Here is a 16,365-nt window from a genome sequence, read left to right on the forward strand (position 1 = left end):
TGCTAACCTGACTCATTCTTAAAATCTGAGTGAGCTGATGTCAGTTCTACAGAAGGCCAATCCCATATAAGCAGAAAGCATTATTCAGCAGCAACGACATAACTGTTTTTAAAAAAAAAATACATATAGACAAATGCAAATCATTTAAGAACATGCCATGTTTGGTTTCACAGTATAATGTACTCCAAGTCCAACATCTTATTAAGTCATGCATTTATTTACATAAACAAACATCATGTACAATAGTGTCTTCAGAATTACACATCATATCTTTACTTTCTTATGTCTTCACTGCAGCTCCACAAAAAACTTTAAAATATACAAAAGAACCATGTAGTTTTATTAATGCAATGTTACCAGAATTTCACTGTAATTCCAAAAAGATGCAAAACATATATTACAAAGCAATTCATGAACATGTATGACAGCAAAACGAACACTGAAAATGAGCTGCTGCAACTGAGCGTGTCTACTATTGAGTTGGTCAATCCTGTCATGACATTTGCAAGCAAGAAAAATAACAACTGATTCCTGCTGACAGCTTGAACAAGACAGTGTCTTTCTATCTCCCCTGTCTTTTTGTCAGAGACTGAGTCTGATTGTTTTTTATGCAAATTCCATGATGAGGGTATAAAGTGACAGCCTGATGTTCTTTTGGTAAACAGTATAACCATATCAGCTGCACCAAGACAGGACATAAAAAACAAAGACTGAGCAACACTCCAGATGCAGAAAGGTAAATTAGCTAAGCGGCGAGACACTGGCTCCACGAGTGTCTGACACGTGTACAAAGCAATGTACAGGACAAAACTTCCCAACGAGAGGTTGAAAAGTGTTTTGAGCCACTGTCTAACATGGGATCTTGGTTGCATCACATAAAGTCCAACCTGAACCCCTGCCATGTAGATGGCTACATAGCCCACTACAGAGAATATGCCCTCCTTGTTAGCATGTAGAAGGTCCTTTTCTCTGTCATTGTTGTGGATAATGAAAGCCTTCAGCCCTGACGTCTCCAGAGCGAACTGATAAAATCCACTGATCAGAAGGGCGATGACCCCTGACTGGCTGGCTGGTAAAACGGCCAAAAGCACAGAAGCCACAACTCTGACAATGGCTAATGTGAAGAAAAAATTCCAGTGGACGCCATATTCTGTCAAATGCTCGTGGTAGCCGGACATTTTGAGGCTCACTAGCCTTCCCATACCAAGAACAACCAGAGGCCAGACAGACTGGAGCTGCTTTGCAATATGAGTCATCTTGGATCCTGAGATGTTCTTCCCTCGTGCCTCTGGACAGACAAGGGCATTTGCAAAGACATACGCTCCGACGCCAAAGTCCATAACCCCTGTCCCATAGGTTTCAGTTTTAGCATATCGCCTTGGGAAGACACTAAAGTCTACGGCAAGAATGCTGATGGCTGTTTTCACGTTCACGAACACTCGAAAGATGGTCACAAAGGGAACCTGGTTGAATTGAACATGTTTCTCAAGGAAGGTGCTGACAGTGTTCTGTGGGTGACGAGCAGAACTGTTGACACGATAGATATAGCAAAACACAGAGGCCGAAACAAGGGTTAGGCTCAACATGACCTGGGGAAGATCACTGCTCAGAATGGTGCATGAGAGGATGAGGGGCAGGATAAGCACACAGAAGTCTAGAAGCAGATGAGAAATCAGTGGAAGTGGCAGAGGAAGAGACCCTTTGGCCTGATGGTAAAGGGTCAAGATCAGTCCCCTGTTGATGAGACATAGCGGGGTGAGAAAGGAGCCCAGTGCCACCTCCTGCAGACTGGTACCATTGAGGTGACTCACAAACGCTTCCTTTAGGTCCCTCTGAGACATGACCTGTAAAAACGAAATTCAATTTTTTACTTCACGAGAGAAACTTGACTGTATTTTGAGACAAAAGAATATGAACATGATAAACAGACACTAGGAAATTGAATCCCATTTATTTGGGACACTATTGGAGCACCTATTTACAGGCCTGCGGGTCCTCTTTATGATCTATAGAGGTAATAAAAGTGCCCTCTAATTGCATCAGTTATTCAACTCTTGATGTACTTATTTTCATCTTACACAGTCTTGGATTGTTGGCTTAACTATACAAAAGAACATTGTAAACCGGATGCATTTTCACTTTCTCAGGTAGTATTTCACTAGCACTCACCACGAGTCCTCACAAAGTTCTCTAATCTATAAAACGACATTTAATAGCTAAAGGTAGCTGAGTGTCGGCACTTACCGCGGGTTTGTCTGATACGCGCCGGGAATGCAGGGTCCCAAAAACCCGTTTCACTGCATGCCTATGTACAGTAGCCTGAAGACCCGAGCCTCACCCACCACACACAGCTCCACAGCTTCCGCATTAGGACCCAGGACGCATTCAATGCAGCTCGGATTTTAGGTGACTCCCAATCATACCGGGACGTTTCTGAAAATAGTATTAGATTATAAATATGTAATTATACATAACCGCCCGTAATATATGTATATAATAATTATGACGGTCAGATTTGGTTTAGTTTCTATTTTAGACCACTTATAAATGCGGGAAGGGTTTCTCGACTCTATTTGTCACATGACTATCGGAAACTTAAAACTCAAAAATAATAAATTGGCAAGAGCTCTTAGATTATTTAGCCATTTGAAATGTACTCCCTTAGTTTAGCAGACTCCATACGTTTTTGTTTTTGTTATTCTTCATTCCTTTTTCAATGTTTTACTGTTTTTGCACATTTTAATTTATGTTATTAATGTTTTTACATTTTGTGTATAACTCTTGAACATGTAAGAAAAGTAATGTTTGGATTGATCCTTTTAATTAAAACATATAAACTTGTCAAAACTGAATCAATTGAAAAATAAATAAAAATAATACATAAAATAATAAAAACATGAAATGGATGGCTACACAGAAGGAAACCTTGATATAAATGAAAAAAACATATAGTCCTACTTTTAGTGGCATTTAAATGTATTTCTTACAGATATAATATAGCATCAGTAGCTTCATGGTGTGTATCGCTCAGTTTGGAGGACAGCTGGGTCCCTGAAGCGCCAAGAGGAGGGCGGGAATAAGAGTGTGCGGTGGGGCTTTGGGAGGCAGTCGGACAGGGAAAGAAAGGCAGCAGACACGGGAAGTTGTCCTTGGAATTTCTGACAGTAATGGAAAATATCAAGGTCCAGGACTATAGTGTAGAATAACCCCAGCTCATCTTACCTGGAACAAACTGGTCCTATCCAGGGCTGACTTTTAACACAGACACGGAGGTAACGGTAAACTCATGAGTTCTGCGGACAACAGACGGCACGTTACGGGACTCAGACATGGAGGGGGGACGGTGAGTGAGGACACGGGGAAGACCCGGGCAGAATGTCTCAGCCGGTGTGTTAGAGGGGTTCCTTTTCTTTTTATAAAGTGTTAATTTAATGATAAGTTAGTGAGTAACTTACCTTTATCAATATGTACCGGTTCTCCGTTTTTAATTGGTTAGTTCGTATTCAAACGCGTTGTAAAATGTGTTAGGAACCTGTGACCGAATAACAATACCGTAATGTAACATTTAATGCGCCAGAGGAAAATAGTCCCTACAATGCGTGGAGTAAACGCACTGAGGAACGTGACTGAAGTGAAATTGTTGTGGGGAACTTTTAAATAAGTTATTGAAATGAATATATAGATCTATATACATGTGGTTTGGGGCTTATTTTATTAGTTGCCATGTCACTCACCTTTGATTTAATTTAGACCTTTAATTTGCCGATTTTTGACTCGAGTTTGGTATGAAAACAGCACAAAAGGACGTGGCTTCTCAAACAAGTGTCAGCAATGACTTTGGTAACTCATTTGTGTAGGCTGCATACAATAGTTATTCTTCAGCCACTCATTATTTCATAAAAACACACTGCTATAACATGAGACTTGACTAATGTTAAATGTACTGTGTGTGTTGGATATTAATATGTTTTGTGTACTTGGATATTATTCGTGTTGGGTATTCAACAATGGTATTAAGACTATTTATAGGGTTTAAAATGGCTTTACACAATGATGGGATATAGGCTACCTGCTGTCGGATTAAATCTGTCTGCAAATGCAGTACCTCAGACTGTTGACAGTTGTCAGGTAGGCTGCAGGTCCAGGCCATGGGATCTTGGCAAGGTAAAGTAGACTTCCACTTGTCCGTCTAAAGGGATCGTGCCTGAATGAATCACACAAGAGCCATGACACACTGACCACAGTGGTTTGGAACAAATACATGTGGCAGTAGCCCATGTACAACTATGGTCTACTTTAGGCCTCTTGAGTAAAAATGGCATATGATGTAAGAATTAATACCCGATTTGTATACCGTATGTAATCTGTATGATGTTTGACAGCTCTGAAAGCCAAGAATAAAAACAAACATTTAACTGCATGTTGATGTTATATTTTTAAGCGTTACATAGCTCAGGAAAGTTTGACAGATTGTCCACAGAATGTTTTATAATTTGATGGGCACAATAAGATCTATTTTGCTGTATGGACCTCAGAAATGTATCCTTATTTTGATAATACCTTTGTGACATGATGATACCAGTGGTTTGGGCACAGCTGTCTGATCTCTGACTCCTGGAAGAGCAGGGTTTATGTTGTGCCCTAAATTGTGGGAATAACAAATACAATATGCATACAAACATGATCATCAAAAAAACGTTTCTTCATTTACTTTTGTTTCCACCTATGGGTATTTACTTTTCATGATGTACAAGGTGTTCGTTCATGTTTCAAACACAATATCTTGTTTGGCCTCATTCACATAGGTGAAAGGATTCGTCCAGAAAGTCCATTCTCCTCAGCCGTCCCTAAATGATTCACTGGAGGGAGAAATTCAGGCATTCCTCATTGATGAAGACCAATTACACACGTATGACGACCTCACCAAAGTCAACCCAGTGACCCCATCAACAGGTAACACATAGGGCTATATTCTCGCCTCTAGTCTCTAAATCACTTGATAAACATGATGTAGCATGGGGGCTTGCTGCTTCTAGTGCTCACTCATTCAGCTAAGTGTCATTTAAGTCTTTTCACCTACTGAAAGGGCCCATTTGGGGTAGTTTTATTCAACAATGAACTTGACAGTATAAATGGTGCAATAAGTGTTGAGTGATATGTTGCATCAACTTTGTCTTTATTTATAAAAACACAGCCAGTGGGGCACAATGTTTTCCAGCTCGTTTCACCTTGGATTGCAACATGTGCTGTGTATTGTTTGACCATGTCAAGATAAAATCTGCAGGGGTGATTAAAAAAAAAGATGAATGCATGAATGACGGCAGTGCAACCGAAATACTGCAGTGTACACAATGAGAGGGAACACGTTTCACTAAGTGAGTGAACCAAGGGCATGACCTGTAGGGGTTTTCAACCACAGGAACTTTCCCCAGGGCGTAGGAACCTTTTGAGGAGCTCAAAAAAAGTAGCCGATCGAAGAGGAACCTCCGGGGTGGGATTTGCAGTGATGCTACTTCAACTTCTGAAGACTTCATTATAAAACAAAGTTCTATAATATTGATTTATGACCATTTTAGAAAAGTAAAGTTGGGCTATATGTGCAGTACACAAATGTTTATGTCTTGGCTTTGTTTGTTGATAAATATAAATTATCCTGGCAATTCAAATTAAAGCAACAAACATGAATGCCACCCAGCATTTGTTATGAAGTCTATCATAACCCAGCTCTAGGCAATGACATATGTGGAAAGGACACAACGGAGGAGAGCAGTGGACTGATATTTGTTACAGAAAACTAAAACGTAAAAGAAATAAAGTGTGAAGGACAAACAAAACAACAGACTGGATCTGCTGGCTGGGATGCCTCCGATGTGAGAGAGAGGGAAACAGACAGCATGGCGGTGAGCTGTTCTGTCAGCTCCAAAGCATGAGGCCCAGGTGCTCCACGTCAGGTTATTGGGCCTTTCAACGTCCCTGGAGAAATAAGCTGTTATTTTCGGGTTGTTTTACAGTCGTTCCATTCTTAGTCGATTACCGAGTTCAGTTCTTTTGAACTTCAATACAACTGAACTCCAATGCATTCGGTAATGGACTCTGCCTCTCCATATGGACGTAGCCGGCTGCTGAGACTTGTAGCATTGTAAAACAGTCTTTTTTTTAATAAGCTCCGGGTTCGCCAACTACTTGGTTGGTGCTTCGTTTATGTGTAAGGACTCTTCCCGTGCTACTGCAGAGGTTTGGTGTTATTTTGAGCAGTATTAGTGGTTAAAAAAGCCGTTTTAGATGCGCTCGGCCCCGAGCTACTCAGTCTTAGCCATGTCTGGCTGTTAGCTACTGTCCAGGATTTCTCTGTTAATAGATGATCAATTGAAAAAAATTGTCTCGTTGGCTTATTTAATTTATATTCATGCTGAAAAAGACCATGTGGTCCAATTTGGTCGGAGTAACACTTTCATATTGTCTGTTTTTTCCTGTTAATGATATTTAATATTTTTCTCTGTTAGTGCTGAAATGCCTGCAGGCCAGGTACAGTGTGAAGGTGTTTTACACCCACGCTGGCTGCACCTTGGTGGCTCTCAACCCCTTCCAGCCAATCCCAGACCTCTACTCTCTGGATGTGATGAAGGAGTATCACTCCGCCCCTCAGCCCCAGGTATTTACGTAGTCACAGCTGCCTCAATGTAATTCAGCTAACTTATGTTTATTTCTCTATAAGGTTTTTAAGCCAAGATGGCTATTGGTGCAAACAGCGTTTCCTGGACTAATGCAGACCGTCAAAAATGACCCAACTGGTCAACAAGTCAACATCAGCCTTGCTGTTTTGTGGTCAAACATGAATCCTCTGCTTCCTCGTCTGCTTCCTTTTGTCAGGAAACAGCTTCAAAGTCAATTCATCGTTAACCTCTCGAAGACACTGGTGGCTCTCCCTGAGTCTGGAATGAATGACATCTTAATAAGTCTGTATTTTTTTCCCCAACAGGAGTTCAAGCCACACATCTTTATTGTGGCGGAAGAGGCCTACAGGAATGTTCAGGGCCAGCTGGAGCCAGTCAATCAATCCTTGGTGGTTAGTGGTGAGAGTGGCGCGGGAAAGGTAAGTCAACACTGTTAAGCTTAAAGCAAATTTAAGAAATCATGTTATTTTTCTTGTTTCAAAGGTTTATTATAAATTATTATTATACTAATTAGTAATGAGTTATGTCTTGGCATGTGCCAGTAGTTTTTCTGTAATCCGGCTAACAAACCGAAAGACTAATTGAGCCCAAAACATTCAATAACGTGGGTAGAGCTGAAACAATTGGTATATTAATCGATTAGTCAATTGACAGAAAATCAATCAAACAAACATTTCTCTCAAAATCTGAAGAGTTGCTTCTTTGAATATTGACTAGCTTTTGAGTTTCAATCAACAAGCTGTTTGAAGACGTCACTTTGAGCTCTCATTTTTGGATATTTTTTATTATATTTTAGACCAAACTATAAATTATAAAAATGTCAAGTGATTAATTTATAAAGAGAATAATCATTAACAGGCGTAATGGCTGTAAATTGGCGTACAGGATCAGTAAACAATCTTTAATGGACCTTTTGATTTGCTTCTTTATAGACGTGGACGTCTCGTTGCCTGATGAAATACTACGCGACTGTGGCGGCCTCCTCCTCAGTGGTGAAGAGTCAAGACACGGTGGAGAGGATAGAGAGGAGGGTGCTGGACTCCAACCCCATCATGGAAGCTTTTGGTGAGATAACTGGTCGTTAGGGTCTAGTTAAAGGGGAAATAACCACTGTGGTCGGTCATTCAATCAACACTTTTCCCTCCATGTAGGCAACGCCTGTACGCTACGGAACAACAACAGCAGCCGCTTTGGAAAGTACATCCAGCTCCAGCTAGACAGGTACTTAGGGCCTCATGACGTGAGATGGCATCAGGACAAGATGTTGGCCATTTTAATCTGATTAACATGTCATTTTTACATGAAGGTGTCAACTGTTGGTGGGGGCGTCTGTGCAAACATATTTGCTGGAGAAGACCAGGGTGGCCTGCCAACCAGCTGACGAGAGGAACTTCCACATCTTTTACCAGGTGAGTTAACAAGGCCTCACACAGCCGCCATGGTTCAAGATGAACACTTTCAAGTCTCAAGCCCATGTAAATGCTGAGAGCGTCTTGTTTTTCAGATGATGAAAGGAGCCACGGAGGAGCAGAGAAAGGAGTGGAAGATGCCACACGGCCAGCGGTTTGTGTTGATGCCAAATTCTGAAAAAACGGTTGAAGGTTAGTCTTTATTTTATCTTTATGTATTTTCTATGCATGTTTTTGTCTTTTGTACCATAATATTTTGTATTTCTCACAAGTAAGTACTCTTTCATGTTTTACAGAGGATTGCTTTCATGAGACCGTCAAGGCAATGGTTCATCTGGGCATTCATGCGGACAGGCAGACACAAATATTCAAGGTAAGGTTATGTTGTCCGTACTGTATTTCGTGTTTGTTGTGGTTGGTGAGTCTGGTGTGGATGGTTTATATCATAAATAAAGTACTCATCATTGCCAACACTTAAATTCAACCACCTCTATTAAGCATTTATAAACATGTACTAAATAGTTTATACCACAGTGTAATGTAGCTGTAAGGACATTTAAATGGGGTCAGTCTAGTTTTGTGTGATGTTTTTCGTCATCTTTCTTTCTCTGTAAGCATATAACTTAATGTGTCTCTTTGTTGTAATGCATTACAGACATTAGCGGGGATTCTGCAGCTGGGGAATATGCATTTCTCCTCTTCAGCAGATGAATCACAACCGTGTAGCCTAAATGAAGAGTCCAAAGGTACTGGTTATGACTCTGTTTACGTTATCAATCACTTCCAGTTATTGTGCGCTTAAAATCACCATTATTCAAATACTTACGGCTGGCATAAATACAGAATGATGCTCAATGCATTGATTTTAAAAGATGCATACAGGTTGTAGTTGCATGTGTCATGCTGCCGGATTGATGAATAAATTCCATAAAAACCCACTCCCTGACAAAAAACTCTCAACATGAAATCATAACAGCCTTCCACTTCCGTCTGTGTGTTAGACTTCTTACAGAGGGCTGCTGAGCTGCTGTGCGTCCCCGCAGAGGAGCTTCAGATGTGTTTAAGAGTGAGGACGTTGAAGGCGGGGAAGCAGAGCGTGCTCAAGCCCTGTTCCCAGGCAGAGTGCAACATGAGGAGAGACTGCCTGGCCAAGGTCATCTATGCCCAGTAAGAAGGAGGATTTAATCAAACACAGCAATGTGATAATATCATGGGAAAGGACTGGTCAAGCAGGAACTTGTTTTAGTCCTGTGACCTAACACTGTTGTCGTCAAACACTCAAATGCGAAACCATCATGTCCTTTTGTTGACAGTTAACACTGAGGAAGATATGTCTGTTAATCTCTCTTTATTTTTACAGACTATCTATCTTTTGGAGTAAGAGTTTGTCTTTTCCCCACAGATTATTTGAGTGGCTGGTTTCATTCATTAACAACAGTATATGTGCAGACAAATCCACATGGTGCAACTTCATAGGTAAACACATTATTGTCTTTTGCTTAACTGAAAATGAAGGCATATCTGTTTTTGTTGCCCAGTTTCTTTTCATAAGCTCACACAGTACTTTCCTCCCTGTGATTTCCAGGAGTTCTGGATGTGTACGGGTTCGAGTGTTTCCAGATCAATAACCTGGAGCAGCTGTGCATCAACTATGCCAACGAGAAACTGCAGCAGCACTTTGTGGCTCATTATCTCCGAGCTCAGCAGGTACCGCTCTCACTTTTCCTATTTTATGCGGGATCTCAGGAGGACGGAAGCCGAGAGCGGCCATGCTTATGCCATTCTCTTGAGAAAATTACATAATCAACATGTTCTCACAAGAAAACAAATGGTTGTTTCTGCTCATTACTTGTAATGTTTATCGGAGATCAGGAGTAGCCTATTAGACAGTCACACAGAGAGGTGTGTGAATGTCATGGTCCAGTCTTATGAATTTAAATATATGGTGGTGTGAGTGTTTCCCAGTGCTTCTCTCTCAACACCAATACAACACAAAAAAGGACAAGACCACTGTTACCAAACCAGAACTTGTCCAAACGTTTACACTGTGTTGAAATTAACAGTATTCATAAAGGCCTGTGTTGTAACGGTGCCAGGTTGGCAGAAAACAACTTGAAATCTACCTTTTGTTTCCTCCAGAATGTATATAAATGAACCTGCTTTCCTGCAAGAAGAAATGCTTTGTTTTTTTATACTTAACTTTTGATCTCAAGATAAGGACATTAAACAAATTAATGCTGTAGTTCCTCTGCTCACTGTGTGGATGTGCAGGCCTCAGACATTCAGGAGGCTTCTTCAGTCTTCATGAAATCACCTTCATGTCGATCTCTGTTGAACAGAACAGCTTGTCCTTGTTCCTTGTGTGATGTGAAAAATGTATTTTGTATGTGAATAGTTCTGTTTCTCTGCTTCTCCCAGGAGGAATATGTGTCAGAGGGGTTGGAGTGGTCCTTTGTAAAATACCAAGACAACCAGAGCTGTCTGGATCTTCTAGAGGGAAGCCCCGTCAGTGTGTTTTCTCTTCTTAATGAGGTGTGCTGTTTTATTATTTTTGTGTAATAATCAGAATTTGTATTGACAAAAATAACTTAAATAGCCCGCACACCCATAAGCAAAAAAACTAGTAATGGTTGCACAAAAAAAGTACAATTAAAAAACAATTCCATAACTTCCCTTACCCATTCGCATATACGCCCTCTAGAATAAAATAATGCTAACGAGGGAAAATAAAGCCAGAAAAGTCAAACTTGCTCTGTCTTCAAATCAAGCAAATACTGTTGTATTATGGACTAAAAAAAATATGTTCATCAGTTATCAGTCATCAGTCATTATCGTTTGTGGACACTTGCTCAAAGCTAACCATCTCTTGATTTCCACCTACCAGGCAATAACATGGGGAAGAAAACATTACAGACACATAGCGTAAAATCACTCCGCCCACCTGTCTCCCTAACCCCTGCTACATACAAATTATGGATTTATCTTTTTACGTTGAAGCCAATTGTAATGTCATTTAGTTTTTATTTATAGAACGGCATTCATGTAATTGTCCTCCAGCCTTTTTAACCCTTTGTTTCTTATTGAATCCAAACATTGATTTACAGTTGTTTATCTGCATTAAGCGGAGGTTGACAACTTCTCACTCACATCTGTCCTATAGGAGAGTCGCCTTAATCGAGCGTCAGATGCAAAGACATTCAGGGGTCGTTTGGAGAAGGAGCTCTGTGACAATGCCACCATCAGCTGGGACAAGTTCAGCAAGGAGCCACACTTCACTGTGGCCCATTATGCTGGCAAAGTCAACTACCAGATACAGGGGATGGTGGAGAAAAACAAGGTGTGTAAGAAAAACGTTTCAATTGTGTTCAGAGAGCAGACCTCCGATCCACCCCCCTCATCTCCCACTGGATTCTGTGTTTTAGGACCCAGTGCCACCAGAGCTCATCAGCCTGCTGCAGAAGTCCGACAACCCTCTGCTTCACCTGATCTTCACTGACAAGGAAACTGAGAACCCAACTACCAAGGGGCTCAGTAGAGTCACTGTGGTCTCCAAGTTCAAGGTGGGAGCCAGCTTAAGCCATATCACCAGGGTTATAGCCTGTTGGCGCCTGTTGAGTTCCTCCTGGCACTGAGGATGTTATTTTGTCTGATTGTAGAACTCCCTGGAGAGCCTGATGAGGATCCTCCACACCACAACTCCTCACTACACCCGCTGCATCAAACCCAACCCAGACTGCAAGCCGCTGACCTTCAAAAAGGAGGAGGTAGATGTTCTCTTTTATCAGCAGTACCACCCTGACAACAATGAGAGGCAATGCTTTCTATTTTTCACAAAAGGGAAATGTTTTAATGGATATTTCCTCTCTGCTGTCAGGTAATAATGCAGCTGGAGGCCTGTGGGATTGTGGAGACCATTCATATTAGTGCTGCTGGCTTTCCGATAAGGTGAAAACATGTCATTTTAACTCTTGATCTTAATGTATTGCTTTGTTTCTCTTTGTATTTTGGTTAACTTGTCATTTCTGTTGTACAGAATTCCTTTCAAAGGCTTCATGCAACGTTATGGACTGATTGCAAAATATTCAGGGAGTCATTGTGTTGGTAAGTTTGTTGCAGAACCAATTTACAGTCACCTCTGGAATGTTTACTGCAGGCAAAGAGTGATTTTATTTCCTTTCTTTAGGTATTTTCCTTCATTAGCCCTCTTAGTAAATGTGGTCCTCAGTTCTCTACTCTCCTGGGGACTTTTCCATTTGATGTATAAACGGGACTTTCTAACAAAATGTGCAACTTCTTTGATCTTTTCAGGTAAATGCATGCACCTCTGACTATATGGGCTGGCTTTGCATGCTGCTTTATGGTTCTTTACTCATTCCTGATCAGTGTATGCTTGAACTTGTATTCATCTGAACACACTGCTTTTCAGCATGCTTTAGCATGACTTTATGGATGGCAGTGTTGGTCTGTCTATCCGCCTCTTCGTTTCAGACTAGAATATGTACATTTTGTATAGACATTTCTATGGTCCACAGACGATGTATCTACGGGACTTTGAGAATCCCCTGACTTTTTCTCTTGTACCTCCATGATGTTGGAGTTTGGGGATTTTTAGTGAAATGTCTTAAAACACTATTGGATGGATTCCCATAAAATTTGGTACACATTCACGTTCTCCTCAGGAGTAATTATAACAACTCCCCTGACTTTTCCTGTAGCGCCACCCTGAGGTAAAACTTGTATCTAATACTTTGATTTATGACCAAATACCTGCTAAACTCTGCTGTACTTTGTGTTCACTGCTAATTAGCAAATGTCAGCATGCTAACATGCTAAACAAAAATGGTGAACTTGATAAACATTAAACCTCCTAAAACTCTGCATCTTAACATTGTCACTAGCATTTAGCTCAAGCACAGCATCATAGAGCCACTAGCATGGCTGTAGAGTCTAGTCGTAGGAATCTGCTCACTAATCCTGAACGCTGCCAAATGTGAGGGATAATATCAGTGTCCGTGAAAAAAGGGCCTGTTGATTCTGATGGATTTCCCTGTGCTTCACGCTTACCCAGTTTTTACCTCACTGACTTGACCTACTGTCGAACAAATACTAAAGTGGTAAAAGTGAATCTCAGTTGGAGTGCTGCTCTGCCCATACATAAATTATGTCTGTGCTTCACTCGTATTCCTCTCTGTCTTAGGTGTGGAGGCCGACAGCAACAACATGCTTCGGCAAGAGGTGGAGAAGCTCCTCAGCGTCGTGTTACAGCACAAGGCGTCTGACCTCTCACACAACAGTGAAAAACCCAGTTCATGGGTGCACTGCGGAAGGACTAAAGTTTTTCTCACCCAGTCAATGGTCAGTCATTTATATACACAGGCATCCTCGCACGTAATTTGTATGTATAACGTGGAGCAGAAATGGCCTGGGAAGTAACAAATGTATTATATTGCCAAGAATTTATTTTTCAGTCGTGGTCATATCCTCGTTGGGCGTTTCAGTTACTTAAGGACTCTAGTCTTTTTTGGAGTACTGACCTGCCTGGCTGTTGTCTCACAGCTAGATTTCCTGGAGGATCAGAGGAAGAAGATCCTGTCTCAGTGTGCCTTTTCCATTCAGTGCTGCTGGCTGCGGTACCAGCGCCGCAGATGCCGCGCCCGCCAGTTGTCCGCTACTCTGATCCAAGCAGGTAAACTCTTAATGCTTTGGCCAGGTACTGCTGAGTGGAATCAGTAGAGCTCTGTAGCCTCACTCCCACTGAGTCTGCTGCCTTTGACCTGAGTGTCTGGCCAACAGGAACCAGCTGGCAGAGTCTGTACACAGTGTTTGCAGGCTGCCACAACAACTCATCTGATTAACTGTTAATGAGAGATGTTCTTTTGAGATTCAGTCCGAATGAGAGTACATACACAGGTGTTTTCACAATGCACACATTAAACTTGAAGAATGAATGGCTTGGTCAGATGTTGAATGTGTTGTGTGCCTCGTGCAGCGGTGCGGTCCTGGCTGGTCAGGAGGCAGGTCCAGAGATGGAACAGAGCAGCTGCAGTCATCCAGACCACCTGGAGGAAGTGGAGGGTGAGATTTGTAAAGAATTCATATCAGGTCTTGTGTTTTTTTTGCTCATTCTTCATGGCTAAGAGTTGTATAAAGCCTTTTGTGGCTTCAGACCAAGCTGCACAAAATCTGATATATGTCCTCAAGTGATCAAGTTACCATCAGTTGGGGCTGAAGACTACACGTTTGAAAATAGTGGAGTCAGAAAATAGTGATCTTACCAGGGACCAAAAATAACATTCTGGCTGACAGCAATGTTTATTTAATGTGCATTGGCCCTTCTAAAGAAACGCTGAAATAAACCTGGAGCTACGGATAATATAGAAATTATTTTTGTTTTTGTTGCAGGCACTATTAAAATCCTTGGCTGAGGCAGAACTGGATGATGCAAAGGACCTTCTGGAGGATGACGTGCCAGCACTGAACCCTGTTATCAGGGAGCGGGGCTCAGTGCAGCTCTCCTCCATCCCGGAGCCTGTCACAGTGCGAGGGTGGCCCATGGGCCTGGCTCTGGCCTCTGCCCCGTCCATCACCATGTCTCTGACAGCCACGGGCTTCCAGAAGATGGTGTCTGTGATGGCCTCCCTCCACCTGCCCTCCAGGAAAGGAGACTACAAGGTGGAGCCCAACCAGTACTCGCAGGAGCTGGCCTCCATACGGGCACAGCCAAAGGTGAGGACTCATCCACACAAGTCCTGTTGAACCTGGATGACTTATACAATTGGTAATTTGACATTCAATGTTTCTTTTCTACTCAGAGATCTGTCAAGCTTCACTATCAGCGATCTCCACTCCTTTACGCTGACAGGCAACCAGATATGAAGAGTGACGTGACAGGGTTCAACGCAATCCTGCTAGAGAAAACTTAGACAGAACACTATAGGATGATTTCATGGACACTGATAAAGGATAATCTGGCACAGAGGTGATTTTGTGCCTCCATAATCGGACACAGAGGGAACCAACCTGGTAATTTATACTGTCATACTGTTTTAAATGTATTTAAAAACCTGCACCCAGGTCGAGTAAGAGAATGCACCCTGCTGTGAACTGGATCTGATCATGAATTATCACCTTCTGGCTCCAGTGACTAAAAAAAAAAATCTCTAATTCAACATCTCAGACAGTAGACTGTCCAGAAATACACACATACATACACGACATATAGCAGTGAATTGCCGTGTTTTCCATGCAGGAGAAGACAAACACAGAATCATATTAGTGGGTCATTGTCCCAGTCTGGAGACCTGAAGTGACACGGCACAACCTCAGCACCTTTAAAAACAGGACTGCAGGTGTTGGTCTCATTGTTGCCTCTGTGGAACACTGACTGTTGAAAAAAAATATTGGACCTTTGATGAGTGCCTTCCTTAAAATCTACACTCAAATCACAAATTGGCTGTTAGTATATGTGTTCATTTAAGGGTGATTGTTTATGTGATTTTATAGATAATTGTGGGTGACCCATGTGATTGCAGATGTTATCACATCATCGAGCGTTTGTGTTGAGTGTGATTTATTCTCGGGGGGAGAAAAGGAATTAAGCAAGTATTGCACATGTAAAGCACATATTGCACATTTTTAACTACAAACCTGTTCCACTACAGAAACAGATGCACAAAAAGGCATGAACAAGCAGACACATCACTTTTGTGAAACGGGGAAAGGATGAATGCAGGTTTATTCTAATTGCTGCTTTTTGTTGGATAGAGGCTCTTTTATAATATACAGATGTCTGTAAAATATCTGACTAAGCCACTTTGGGTGGATTTTAATCTGCTGCAGTCCAAAGCATTCATTTAAGTGCTGTGTAACATACCAAAGTCTTTTAACACTAGTGTTTCATGTGGGAGAGCAAACATGTCATTATAGCCAACAAGTTCTACTATATTCATCATTTTAATATTTTGCTATTAGAAAAGAAAAATTCATATTCAACATTAACATTTGTTTATAACCATAGCTTCTGATCCAACACATTACTTACAGGGTAAGCTCTGTGGATTCTTTGCATTAAGTATTTTGTCGCTAAATAATTTATTTGAATCTTTTCCAGCTTCACTGAAATGTATCATGAAGTCATTATGACAGTTTGTCATTTGAAATCTGTATACTGTTTTGTCAGTGGTACCAAGGGATCAATGTACAACTTGAAAAATGTTCATATTTAAACGACTGCTTTGTTGAAATACTGTAAATGTCAGTGTCAAAAAAAACTTGATGTATCC

General features: G+C 41.3%; 2 protein-coding genes across 2 annotated transcripts; one reads left to right on the forward strand and one right to left on the reverse strand.

Moving 5' to 3' along the window:
* Positions 1–215: 215 nt before the first annotated feature.
* pigw (phosphatidylinositol glycan anchor biosynthesis, class W) lies at positions 216–2,355 on the reverse strand. Its single transcript, XM_083926958.1, has 2 exons — positions 2,245–2,355; positions 216–1,844 (listed from the first exon to the last, which is right to left on the reverse strand). The coding sequence occupies exon 2, from the start codon at positions 1,839–1,841 to the stop codon at positions 354–356; it is 1,488 nt and encodes a 495-aa protein (XP_083783084.1). The 5' UTR covers positions 1,842–1,844; positions 2,245–2,355; the 3' UTR covers positions 216–353.
* An 816-nt stretch (positions 2,356–3,171) lies between these two features.
* myo19 (myosin XIX) lies at positions 3,172–16,271 on the forward strand. Its single transcript, XM_083927429.1, has 24 exons — positions 3,172–3,343; positions 4,806–4,953; positions 6,504–6,652; positions 6,980–7,093; positions 7,607–7,739; positions 7,826–7,895; positions 7,981–8,083; positions 8,179–8,275; positions 8,380–8,456; positions 8,739–8,829; positions 9,085–9,250; positions 9,486–9,559; positions 9,669–9,790; positions 10,502–10,615; positions 11,244–11,420; positions 11,506–11,643; positions 11,740–11,847; positions 11,958–12,028; positions 12,117–12,184; positions 13,281–13,438; positions 13,640–13,769; positions 14,073–14,158; positions 14,486–14,809; positions 14,896–16,271. The coding sequence occupies exons 1-24, from the start codon at positions 3,287–3,289 to the stop codon at positions 15,004–15,006; spliced, it is 2,886 nt and encodes a 961-aa protein (XP_083783555.1). The 5' UTR covers positions 3,172–3,286; the 3' UTR covers positions 15,007–16,271.
* Positions 16,272–16,365: the final 94 nt, after the last annotated feature.

This window comes from Echiichthys vipera (assembly GCF_963691815.1).
Source record: "Echiichthys vipera genome assembly, chromosome: 14".
Lineage (NCBI taxonomy): Eukaryota > Metazoa > Chordata > Actinopteri > Perciformes > Trachinidae > Echiichthys > Echiichthys vipera.

What these genes read in the sequence shown, in the direction of transcription:
- myo19 (XM_083927429.1), top strand. Translation starts at nt 3,287, where the DNA reads ATGAGTTCTGCGGACAACAGACGGCACGTTACGGGACTCAGACATGGA. An exon ending in CCCCATCATGGAAGCTTTTG is followed by an intron (nt 7,740 to 7,825) that starts GTGAGATAACTG and finishes CCCTCCATGTAG; the next exon opens with GCAACGCCTGTACGCTACGG. An exon ending in CCATACGGGCACAGCCAAAG is followed by an intron (nt 14,810 to 14,895) that starts GTGAGGACTCAT and finishes TTTTCTACTCAG; the next exon opens with AGATCTGTCAAGCTTCACTA.
- pigw (XM_083926958.1), bottom strand. Translation starts at nt 1,841, where the DNA reads ATGTCTCAGAGGGACCTAAAGGAAGCGTTTGTGAGTCACCTCAATGGT.